A 13,170-nucleotide genomic window follows, 5' to 3' on the forward strand; every position below is an offset into this window, starting at 1 on the left:
TATGTTTGGATTACTACATATTTGCATTAACTATACCATATTTGCACAATATTAGCAACAGGTTGCTTCCTAAATCATTACAGAAATATCTTCTTTTTTTTTTTCTCGTAAACATCACTTTACTTCCACTATCAAATCACCAATCATCGCACTTCTAGATTTTGAACTGTAATAACAGTACTATGTTAACATACTTGTAGACAATGTTGTGGGATGTATATTAACATAATTATATTTAATCTAAGTCTACTTAGTAAGTTTTAATGTACATCTGTTTATTGTCTCAAATAAATAAAAATAAAAATAAAAATAAATGGCAGGATTGAACCCACGACGGCTCCACTAATAAGAGCTCACCCTTAACACCACGACTCCAACTTAGCACTTCATATACATCGTTACTGTATACTAGTTATACTTAATCGTCATATCGACGGAAACGAACAAAACTCCCTTCCGTAAGTACAGGGTGTCTCGAAATCGTAACTGATCACTGAGGTTAAGCAACAACTGGCATGGTCAACCATTGGATGGGTGATCAATTTCAAGTGGTGCTTTTCTGGACGCTTCCGTGCTTCGGACGGCACGTTAAGCCGTGGGTGCTGGTTGCTGCTTCGGCAGCAGTCGTAAGCCAAGTCAGAGGCCTTCGGGCAGCTTGAAAACATCTGACAGTCGGGTTGCCCACTTACCCGACCACTCTCTCAGTACAAGCTTGCTTGTGTTGGGGTCCACCAAACCGTTCTAGGTCAGCGTGGTGGACTAGGCCAAAAACCCTTCCTTCATTGGAAGGAGACCCGTGCCCCAGCAGTGGGGACGTGATGGGTCGTGATGATACCCTTTTTGCAACACCCTGTATGTAGTACATCTCAAGACCTATTTTTCCATTCATCAATGCGGTGAGATTACTTTCGAATAGTATACACTCACGAGCAATGAAAGAGTTCCACATTCCATTGCTCACTGGAATTTTTTCTTCGCTCGTGAGTATGCGTATATATGTATACTCATCCCCATCTTTGATCACCAACCAACACTATAAAAAATCCTCAACTTTTCCGAAATAAGGTGATAAAAATACTGATCAACCTTTTGGAAACCACCATTTAGAAAGAACTAACTTATTGATGGTCCCACCAGGGTTAGAACCCGAGATGTCCGGGTGTTGAAGATATTATTACCCTCTACACTATAGATTATTTTATAAACATTATTTCTACAGTGCGGCATCATAAGTACCACAGCTTACGTATAATTAGGTATGTGCGAACTGCGAACTACCGACACCATTATACATTTAAGTGAGAATAAATCACTTTAGATTTCCAATAAATTAATAATTTTATTATTTACAAGTTGTATAAATTTCTATACTCGTAGTTACTACATACTATGATACTACTAGGATAGGTTCCTATGTTTAATTTTGCGTAACTATGTAGGTACCTATATTACAAACCCTACTATGGTGAATTAAGTTATGTTTAAAAGTTCCCTTCTTAAAATGGTTTTAACTACGGCTACGTAGTTTCATATATACTTATCAATACGATTACCGCGATTACGTACTATGTAACATAAAATATGTACGACTATATAAATATGTTTTGCATGTACCCAATGCAATGATCAATAATTATGTGCTTAAACTATCGAATGCTTTACGAATTCCTCTTACAGTGTCTATTAAGTACTTAAGTACTGATTAAAATCCATCTTAAATACGTATAAGTAGTTAGTTGCCCTACAACATTGAATTTGTTATTAGTTACTAGGTAATCACTTAAATTTTCTACCGTACCTATATATGGCTTATATTAAGAAAACTTATCTGGGCTCTGTAGGTAAGCCGTCGCAACTGGCAGCTAAACGCATTCGGTTTGAATAGCGTTAGGACTCATACATCGAAACAATCCGAAATAGCCCTTTTAAAAAATCACACGTCTCTTATATTACCGCTATGTATTACACATTTAAGGTAATTATATGACACAGATAAGTAAGTTTACTATTACGGAGACTTTTAACTTTATTCACGAAAAAGTCCCCAAACTTGGGCATCCCTCTAACTTTCACATACCATATTGCAAAAGTGGAATAGTTAACCGAATAAAAAACAGAAAAAAACTGTGACTTGGCAGCTCAATACAAATTCTTTCTTGAAAAGAAAAAAATCTCCTTCCCATACAAAAAACATCTAACCAACAAGTTATTATGAATAAGCAAACATAATTTCCTAAATTTTACATCAAACCCCAGACCTATCTTCTTACTATGTACACCACTTTTGCAACACTCCGTCTAGAACTAAGCATGTTCCTGAAAAACCTCAAAGGTGGCGTCATCCCCGTGTCAGTAGAGTTCGCTAAACGTCATCTGGTGGTTAGCATGGGGCGTGTGGACCCTCATGTCCTCTATCGTCTGGAGAGGCTCGGCCAGGATCATCTGGCTGGGGGCCGGCGGAGACACGCCCGACAGCAGGCCCCCGTTGTTGCTGTGGTGCTCGCCTTGACCTAGCGACGCGTGGTTCGAGTCTTGCCTCATTATGTTCCGGCGCCACTTCGCGCGCGCGTTTTGGAACCAAACCTAGAATGAATACGTTGGAATTGATGAACTATGTGCGGCCTGTACCTAGCAGTGGGTGATGGATTGGTTGATTGGTGATGAAACAATAAACTAAAGTGTCTAGATATTTATAATGACTCCCCAAATCTTTGGAAGAAGAACATGCAACCACATTACCATCTCATAAAAATTCGCCACATACTTACACCCCTTAAAACGTGTCCCCAGTAGACAAACTGTTAGCGACCCACTGAGTTTGCGGCGTATCGATTTAGTACGCTCTGCCATATATGTATTTGAAAGGGAGTGTCCACAGTCTGCTAGTTTAGTGCATAGTTTGCACCGTTACGCGCGCTGACTATCTCAGTATCTCGCCGCTAACACTTTGCCTAGTGGGGACATTGCCTAAAAGTGTAGCCTAGTTCTGTTACTGGATTGCGTTTATCCTTATGTACTTACATATACTAGCAAATAAAAGGTACACAACTAGCCTTTAAGTAACATTCATTAACCGCACAACTACTAAAAAAATTGTCACAAACCTGTAGCACCCTTTTCGAGAGACCTGTCTTCTGCGCCAGCTGTTTCAGATCCTTCGCGTCAGGGTTCTGGTTGATGGCGAAGTAGGACTTCATGGTGCGCAGCTGGTGGTGCTTGAAGCTGGTGCGCATGCGCTTGGTGCGCTGCGTGTGGCTGGAGACGGAGCCCGGGGACGCCACGGACGAGTCGTAGGCGAGGGACTCCATGGAGGATGACAGGTCACCGCGGTGGAGGATTTCTGGGGAGATTGGTTAGTCGTTAGGAGTTGGTGGGTTGACTACAACTTCAGTGTTATCAAGTCGTATTTTTAATTAGAATTGTTTTTTTGTTGTTAGAATTTTGAATAATTGTGAATAATATTGGAAGCTCGTGATTAGTTAAGTAAATTACATTTGCTTTTGCTCACTCATCTCCGAGATAGGTAGACAAACATTTAGCCAATTTAGCACCCAGTCGGAACCCACATCCGGTTCCGGCGAATGGAAGATCTGCGGAAGCGTGACACAGTCCAGTGACCGCCTTGATGGGACTCGGACGGAGGCTGCGGTGTTAAGGTACGACGCACCCAAAGATTACCGACAAGACAGTTCTATCAGTTCAGATGTCCCAAGAGTCCCGAGCACTAATCATTCACGAGGTCATGTTGCAAAAAGATAAGAAATGGTATCGCCTGAGGGTATCCCGCAATGTTAAGCATGTTTCATACATCAATTCTTTCTTTACCTCCTGCAAAAGTTTTGTAGTATGAAGATGTTTAATTATGTGGATTATTTAATCCAATCTTAATATCTACCAAAACAAGCTTTTAACACATCTAGTATATTACCATTCCGTTTTTCTAAACGTTTTATACGTTATATTAAGAAATATTATTAAATGAATTACCTACATTGAAGGAAAACATACAATTAGATATCAAACTTGAACTGCCCATTAGACAGTATTTTGAACTACTTAATAAACACTTAACAGTGAAACAAAAAAGAACACAACATCAAAGTGGATTATTAAAAAAAAACGCTTTCTTCCTACCTCTCTAATAAAATTGATAATTTATTAAACATTAATTCATCACCATTTACAAAAACAAGGACTTTTAATATGAAATAAAAGTAAAATTATAATGCCGTTTGTCTAACTTTGAAATAGACCACCAAGTGGGCAGTGCCACCTGTCACAAAAAACACTCGTGGTGAGGTGAATGTTTTTTTACTATCTTTGAGGGACCTGTAGGTTTTTTTTTCTAAATCGGTACCTTCCTGTTTTATTCAATCTTTGGCGCTTACTTTAGACGAGCAGCACTTACCTACTAATATTTTTCAGGCATTGCAGCATCGCAGGCATTTATTGAAATATTTAGGAGTGGTGAAACAATCTACCTACGCAGAAAAAACAAGAAGTCTCCAATCTCAATCATATTTATCACTATTACTGTACCTAGCTACGTATTTTTCATTAGCAATAGGTATAATATAATAAACAAAGACCCCTAAAAGGTGAAAAAAATATTAATTATCCCAGATTCATGCTTCGATGCGCCGACCTAATTGTTTAAGCAGATTAAAATCTATTAAAAATTATATAAATATAGAACTCGTATTCCAAAAACATAGCTGTTTAGATTACGAATGTCCTTCCGTGGGCATAAATCGTGGACAGTCCGGTGCATAAATGTTTACTCATGAAATAAGTGTTAGGAATATAGGCATTGTATATTTGATACATTGGATATTGAATATTGATTGCATTTGTTTGTTATTTTTAATATTTTCATACGTTTTACAAAAGTTTAGTGCAGACCTTAGGCAGGTAGCCAGTAGTGGCTGGATGAAGGACAAGTGTTGTGGCGCTCCTTGGGAGAAGCCTATGCCGAGCAGTGGATGATTATAGGCTGGTGATGATGGTGACTTTATAGACGAATTTTATTGTTAATTTTAATAGGCTCCGAAAATATTGGGCAAGTTTCAAATAATTGTAATTTCATGTATTAGTATTACTTACATAATATGTTCGTATGGTAAAGCTACATCATCTTGAGTGAGACCTATTGGTCAGAAAATCTCGTGGACAAGCAAAAGCTCCCGTGATAGAAAAATCTAAATAGTAATCCTTGCAATACATTTAAATTTTAACTCTAAATTTTATCGTTGACAGTACTTAAATTATTAACGTATGGCTAGGCGAGGTAAGGGTCAAAATATAACACAAAATCCCACCTTAGGAGCCAGCTAATTAGTAAAAACATTAATAGAAAAGATCGCCGAGATAATTTGCATAATATTGTACAGAAGTTAAAAGGTGGAAAAGAGGGGGCATCTAGGATGGGTGTCTAACGGACAAGTAAGAAAACAAAAGCATTACTTACCAAAAAAAACAGTTTTATCGGTATTTGTTTCTGTGTCTCTAGCCATGTGATATCATCAAAAATCTCTATCGTTATATTATAAACTTGCAAAAAAGACGAAACATGACGGATCTCAATAATATCTCTGGCAGTTTCAAAGACGACGTTACTCACATTTATGTACGTTAGTTCTAAAATCAGCATGCTAGTAATTAAAACATACCTAATCGCCAAAATCAAAACTGAAACCCAAAAGTGATTCCACGAACGGGCGAGTTTCCTTGGTGCAATCGCGACTGGCGAGGGCTCTTCCCATATCTGAGATCAGTTTTGCATACAAAGATGTCAGCGGAGCGGGCCACTTGCCGCGATGCCCGGATAAGGCACGAGCCTGCGAGAGCGCCCGCAACCCTTCATTATTTGTGTCACGCGCTACAACCAGCCTTGTTTATGTTTATTTATTTTGGTCAGCGAATCTCGTAGTTCGGAGGCGGCCCGAATTCGCATTTGACTTTGTAGTCGTTTGTTACGTTATGATTTCGATGTATGTTTCTTATACAACCATAGAGTAACATACTATAATCCTCTAATAGTCCTAAATTATTTGATCGATACAAACATGTATCATAATCTCCGAAGAGACAAGTTTGCAGTAGGATTAAATCGCACATACCTAAGGGGGAGCATATTGCTAAATTGCCGAAGACAGAATAATTATGAATGTATTAATCTACCTCGCTGAAGACAATATCTCTAGTGTAGTGAAGCGTTGTATTGATTGCAGTGAGATGAGCTTAACGTTACAGTCGAATAGAAATGTCTGCTCATTTAATTTCTTAGATTCTAGTGGAATATTAAATGCAAGTGCAAATTGTATTTAACTAAACACAAGCAATTGCGGGGTGGTGGGAATAACACTCCTTTCTTGCTTAATTTTATATAGTGTTATAATTTCAGAAGCTAACTTAAGTAATAAGTAATTAGATAAGTACTTATGGAATAGTACGTACTCTTAAAAAAATCGTTTGTTTAATTTACATTTTAGGGCTAAGTCACAATAAAAACTGTGGCTCTAAATATATACCGTTAAACTTGTTCTCCAAAAAAATTTACAAAGTGAAATAATATTGACGAAACACATCAGTCACGTTTACCGTATGCCGTCATGCGCCAAACGTGAGTCGCGGCCCCGAAAGCTCCCAACCTGAATAGTAGATTTCACCTCAATGCATCATTTCGACGTTCTTTATAGATTAATACGAAACCAACCCTGCGGGGAGACCCAACTTCGGAAGGCATAGGCCTCTCGCTCTAACCGCACCCCACCGCCAACAAAGGACCGAGATGGAAATATTTAAGGAACCCGTCTTCCATTCATTAGACCCAGACGTAAACGGGGTTGACTAGCATTCAGAAGGTTCCCGCTAAGGTCTTAACAAAATTTTATCTGTCTAGAGATATTTGAGAATCCATAGTATACAAACCGTGGATTAGATATAAATGCAAATAAAAACATAATTCAACGAAACGTTTAAAATTTCAAATATACCTATAATAATATGGTTGGCTGTGCGTAAGTCTTGTTGAGGTTTACTGAGCAAATGATATAAAAAAATAAGAACTTAGTAGATTTAAAAAAATGCAAATTAACTATACATATAAGAGTGGCTTCCATATTTATTAACAAAAATCTTAACTTGATAGAAGTATTACAATATTTTTTTTTATGTCTTATATCCATTTGGGAAACTCAGCGTGTTGATTAATAAAGTAAGCTTTCGTAAACTCAACAGATGAAAAACTAACGATAAATAAAACGATTTAAGAATATTTTATGTTATGCTTGTGATGAATAAACTCTAAAAACACATTCACAATAATTATGCTGCATGAACCCTGGCTACTTTTCAACACAGAAATTAATAAAAAAGTTATTAAATACTGCTAAAATACTCACCTAAAGCAGTGCTAGCCATCCTCATAGTTTGCACCTGCATGTCGTCTGGAGATCCCTGAGGCAGCTTCCTCTTCCTCGGCCGCCCCTTCTGTCCTGGAGTTCCGTAAAATTGAGACAACGCTTCTCCATCGCCTTGTAGGTCTTGACACCTTCGAAAAGATTGCTTAAGGTTAAACCCAAGGACAACTAGCTCCGCCAATTGAATAAAAAACATAACTTCTGTTTGAAAATGTTTTTCCCAAAACGGCCACGTTTCATTCTTCATGATAATTTAAATTTTTAGAACCTACCTCCCAATACCCAGTACACAGAATGTAGAAGTTTTACTATTAGTAGGTTACATTTCAGTGACCATTTTTAGGTGTGGAGGCAAGGAGGATTTGACCCCTAACACAATCTACAGGGTGTTATAAATACTAGGGGTAGCAGCCGTAGGCACCATAGCCGTCATGGCTACGAGAAAACTTTTTTTGAAAGTTCTGTGAAATTGATAATATTAAAAGGCAGGCAGAATATTAATTCACCTGTGACCTGTGATGCAAGGTATGAACCAAACCAAACATTTAACTACCAAATATTTAACTTTCAGCAACACGATAGCAGTAGAAGGTATATTTTATATATTTTCTCAAATATTCTGCTCAACCGATGCGTTTCTCATGTTCTAACAGATTAACATCATTTCCCATTTAAGTGAATTTAAACAAAAAAAAAAAGTATACACTTACTCCATAACAAGTATGACCTTTAACGTATGCATGTTAGGAGTAAAATTCCAGGTTGCCTCCACATCTTTAAATAACCTCAGTAGGTACTGTCCCCAGAGCATGGTAATTTTTTTAAAGCCCAATGAAGGAATCATTGGAAGGAGACCCGTGCCCCAGCAGTGAAGACGTGATGGGTCGTGATAATACTGATGAACACGAAACCAACCTATAAACAGCGCCAAGTTCATCCTCGCAGTACTCGTCGAGACAGGCGCTGTCGTAGTGTGGTCGGCAGTAGACCATGCCGTCCCTCATGCCGAAGACGTCCCCCTTGGCCAGCTGCGTGCCGCAAGCCGCGCACGTGAAGCAGGTGAGGTGGAACACCATCTCGCGCGCCCGCATGACCAGCTCGTTGGCTGTGATGCCCGTGCCGCATCGCGCGCAACGTTTCACGCAGAACAGTCTGGAAGGTTCTTTGAGTTTCAGTGTTTTGTTTTTACAAAGGTTTTGGATAAAGGTTTACATTCATCTGAAGAAAAATAAAGAAATTAAGATAACAATCAGTTTTTCAGTAACGTTTTAGAAACTTAATAATTGCTTCAAATCAAGTTTAGTTTCACGCAAAACAATCTGGAAGGAAGGTTCTTTGAGTTTGTGTGTTTTGTGTTATATTTTTGTTATTATTATTATACTAGCTGACCCGCGAGCTTCGCTTCGCCTTAGAATGTTTTCCTTCCCGTGAGGGATAAATAAGTCATAAATACATAATATATTATTCGTATCCCATCCGAACCTTGCGAAATATGCAGGATGTGCACTTACATAGAAGAGAGCTTTCAAGTGAAAATAAAGTTTGCGCGTTGGGAAGTTAAAAGTCGGGATTTATACGAGCAAGTTTATCCGTGACTTCAAGTTTATCTATTCAGTGTAGTGTGAACACAGTCATAACCCGTTATTCATAGAAAAGTTATAGAACGTTTTATATGAATAAGGGGGACAGAATATAATTATAATTTTATAATTTTTTTTACTGTGTGGTGTAGTTTAGGTTAAATTTATACGTGTTATCTACTATGTTCATATAAGGTTCATACGTACTATGTGAGATATATACTAAATAACACTATCACAGTAAAAGTTTTTGAAATTCATCATTATTTTACGAGTAGTGTAAGTGCGACATACCCCTAGTCAACTAGAATAATAGGGCTGGTGCACATATGTTCAAATTGCCGGCAGGTCCGATTCACCTTTACAATGTTGATAATATGGGGTTCGAGTGTCAGATTTGTATGTTGATTGTAAACATGAGGTCCGATGATGTATTATGGTATCAGGTGTAATTTCCCTCGCAGATTGACATAAATTGGAGTTGAAGCGCAAAGTTTCACTTTAATTTACGGTAATATTTGTTCTTTCTAATTGTTTACTGAACTAAGGTAGGTAAGTTGAAAAAGTAAACCAGTTTATCAGTATTATCTAGTTTCATAAATATAGATAATATATGACATATCAAATATAAGACATACCTAACTACTTATCTAATTATAATTAATATTTTTGACTTTAGGTTTGTGTCCCGTCTTCGTAAATAATTACTTAACAAAACATCATTCCATTTAAGTATAAAACAAAAAATATATATGTATAGACAGCTTTGGATCAAAATGTTTACACAAATAATTATAGTGTTCCTCCTACCTGATATTTTATAAAGACGTGCGTAAATACTGGTTTTTCCTAAACCTCTTAACAACAGACATATTTGCAATAAAACTCATTACGACAAAAGTTTACATTCACCTGAAGAAAAATATATTAATTAAGATAACAATCACTTTCAGTAACTTAATAATTGCTTCAAATCAAGTTTAGGATTTTTTCTTTGACAAACTCGATCACGAAATCATGGCACAAGTTCAGATTACCGGTACTTGATAAAGGGGAAGCTCTGTGTTACATTGCCACCGTAAGCTACCATTCATTAGTAGCCATTGCAATCTAAATAAACGAAGGTACGAATAATTTCAGTATTCTGTACAGAGGGATGATTTGATCACCCATCATCTGAACATACAAGTAACACAAATATCACGTCTTTCACATACATCCGTCAGGGAATATCTAAAGTCGAATCGAGCTTATCTTGTTTAAATGATCATCTACAAAAAATGCTTCGGCTACTGTTCTGAAAACCTTGTCATAGTATTCTTGTTTCAAGAGCCAAAAGTTCCGAGAGGTGCTTGAAGTTTGACAGGTGTGGGAGCGGCCGCCTGGCGACTGACTGACTGCCGGCAATTACCGCGCTTGACACTTGTCAGTGGACTTTAACAGTTGTCCGCTTGTCGCCTAGTGTGCACCGCCCTTTATTCTGTGGATTTTCGTGTTAACGACGCTGCGGCGATTTTTGCACAGTTGTGAATTATAACGTTACAATAACGTAATTGCTATACGAATATACATACGTATTCATAATTATGTGTATACGAATTTTATTTTATCAATAGGATAGCGAAGAATCACTTTACCTTTAATCATGTAACCTTTGAAACAATAAAAAGAGATATTCGCAAAGCTTTTCATTAACAATTGCATAGCAGGAGAGTGATTCGCTAATAGAGTAATAGTTATTCGCATTTAAATGATATATGTAGTTTGGTTAAATTCGCGAAGTGCCAAAACACTTTTCTTAATTAAGACCTTATGATTATGACCTATTCTTAAATAAATATTAGATTAGGAGGGCTAATAGACACTACTACGCAACGCTGGCTACTTACGTTCACTCACTGTTTCATAATAAAGATGCAAATGGACGGCGAACGACATGAGGTTATAGAAAAACGTCAAAATCCACTATCGATAAGTGAAATCCAGAGTAAATAGTAAATAGTAAATACATCGAAAAAGAACCAACACGTATGCTGCAACTGCAACCTCATTTCGCGCGTCTGAATACACCTACCGAGTATAGTGGCGAGACACTATCCTCGGCCAATTTACGGCTAGCATTTGAACGAGTGCTCGGCCGAGGATACTGCTGTCTCGCCGCTCTACTCGGCGGTAGATGTAAAGCCAGGGTTATATTAGAGCCACCCCGCGCGTCACCGAGATGTAACCGCTTGCAGTCCCACGCGTGCGACACGCGGCGTGCCTCCAATATAACCCAGACTTCATCAGGGTATTCCCATGCTCTCTCTCTCTAACCTGTAGTAATCATCCTTGCAGTAGATGTTGCCGTCTCTGGAGAAGCAGGTGAGCTCGGAGTCCAGCGGCAGGCGGCACTCGCAGCAGCGCAGGCAGCTGCCGTGCCACTGCCGGTCCACCGCCAGCAGGTAGTAGCTGACAGGGAAATGAGAAATAAATATACAGAGTGCTGCAAAAAGGGTATAAGTACTAAGCCCAAACCTACGTGTGCAGCATGTTATATCCCGAAAATAAAATCAGAATGCCAAAATTGGCGAAAAATTTACAGGGTGTTAAAAGAGCAGTAGACGGAGAGTTGAACTAAGGGGGTCATTCTGAACAACTTTTGCACTAGGTACTGTTGGAAGCCTCTCATCATGATCATGGGCCTTTACGTCTATGAATGACAAACGATTTAGTTAGTGCCTGGAACAAGGTTTTTTATAAAAAGACTGTACTGTACCCTTTATAAAATGCATCTATTTACATGAAATCAAAAATTCCATAACTCGAAGTTTTTAGCGCCTCTCTTGTGGTCTGAGTTGCAGAGGTTCTACTTGATTTCATCGGAAAACGGAAAACTCTAATCCGATTAAAATTATTATAACGTGACCCGCAATGAAATCATTCAAATTCACTGAGTGTTCACGCAGTGTTGTTTGATAAAAATATCAGGCAACACTGCCAAAAGGTAAAAGACGTGAGTGTGTGGTTGTTAGTATGGGGTAAAATTCGTGCGGTGGGTGGCGGCGTATATATAACAATATTTTTTGTACTTAATAAAGTATATATTTTTTGGCACTGCTCAAAATAGAATCCTACTTATACACGGCTTGGTGTATCGAAACTCACCGATCCTGGATCCGGCCCCCGCACCCCGCGCACTCGTCGGGGGGCGTCGGGGAGCGCTCCGAGCTGTCTCGCTCCTTCAACATGCTCCCGATCCCGGCCTCAGACCCCAACCCTCAGATGTCAAGGTCCACAGTCGCCTGACACGAGTATTCGATCGGCCCCGTCGACATAGCTGTCAGTTTTGAGGATAGGTACGCGACGCTCAGTTTTGCTGCGAACCTGCGAACATCGGAGACAAATGTGAAATAAATGAATTTCGCTCAACTCGGTGTTAGATTTAATATTGGAATAGCTAAAGGAGGGTAAAATTTAGAACTTCTTTGCGCAATTTGTTTATTTCTAACATAGTTATGAAACTTCTTCATTTCCTAGCATAGGTTACCTATCATCAAACTGAACGATGATAAGAATAATAATAAAAAAATAACTTAAAAATCACTTAAATAACAGTGGTCCATAACTATCGAAGATAGATATCAGTGCACATACTTACATAAATACATACCTACATACAGATGAATTGATAACCTACTACTTTTTTCGAAGTCTATGACGCTGTTATCATTGACCTATTGGCATTATAGGGAAATATTAATTGCGAATTCATGTTTATATAGGTATAGGTATAGATTTGGATTTATAAGTATATTCAAACACTTTTATGGATTACTTATACATTTAAAAAAAATCCTCAGGGCAACAGAAATGAAATCATAGATGGGACAATATACCCTACTACATACCAACTGATAATTCTAGCTACAAATATACAGAGTGCTGTGCTTAATGCTTATACAATACATTCCAAAGCACAAGTAGGTAGATATAATATTATAATAAGATTAGCAGGTAAATATATCATGAGATTCATGAGTCTCACAATCTGTTTAGCATACCTACGTTCGTTGCTTGGCTTTACTCTTATTTCAAAGGACGGGTTTAGCATTCAGCATACAATAAGGAATATAGAAGTAAGTATATTATATGGAAATGCCGTTTTTATCTTTTATTCAGAAGACAAT

The 13,170-nt window shown here is 38.1% G+C and overlaps 1 protein-coding gene across 1 annotated transcript; it reads right to left on the reverse strand.

Moving 5' to 3' along the window:
* Positions 1-757: 757 nt before the first annotated feature.
* Positions 758-12,363, reverse strand: LOC105390316 (LIM/homeobox protein Lhx9). The gene is made up of 6 exons (XM_048632937.1): positions 12,149-12,363; positions 11,318-11,452; positions 8,337-8,573; positions 7,404-7,552; positions 3,105-3,340; positions 758-2,583 (listed from the first exon to the last, which is right to left on the reverse strand). Exons 1-6 carry the CDS (start codon positions 12,229-12,231, stop codon positions 2,350-2,352), a joined length of 1,074 nt encoding a protein of 357 aa, XP_048488894.1. The 5' UTR covers positions 12,232-12,363; the 3' UTR covers positions 758-2,349.
* Between the last annotated feature and the right edge of the window lie 807 nt (positions 12,364-13,170).

The sequence above is a fragment of the Plutella xylostella genome, chromosome Z (assembly GCF_932276165.1).
Source record: "Plutella xylostella chromosome Z, ilPluXylo3.1, whole genome shotgun sequence".
Taxonomy (NCBI): Eukaryota; Metazoa; Arthropoda; class Insecta; order Lepidoptera; family Plutellidae; genus Plutella; species Plutella xylostella.

What these genes read in the sequence shown, in the direction of transcription:
- LOC105390316 (XM_048632937.1), bottom strand. Translation starts at nt 12,231, where the DNA reads ATGTTGAAGGAGCGAGACAGCTCGGAGCGCTCCCCGACGCCCCCCGAC. An exon ending in GAACTTGGCGCTGTTTATAG is followed by an intron (nt 7,553 to 8,336) that starts GTTGGTTTCGTG and finishes ATCTTTTCGAAG; the next exon opens with GTGTCAAGACCTACAAGGCG. An exon ending in TCTCGAAAAGGGTGCTACAG is followed by an intron (nt 2,584 to 3,104) that starts GTTTGTGACAAT and finishes TATTCATTCTAG; the next exon opens with GTTTGGTTCCAAAACGCGCG.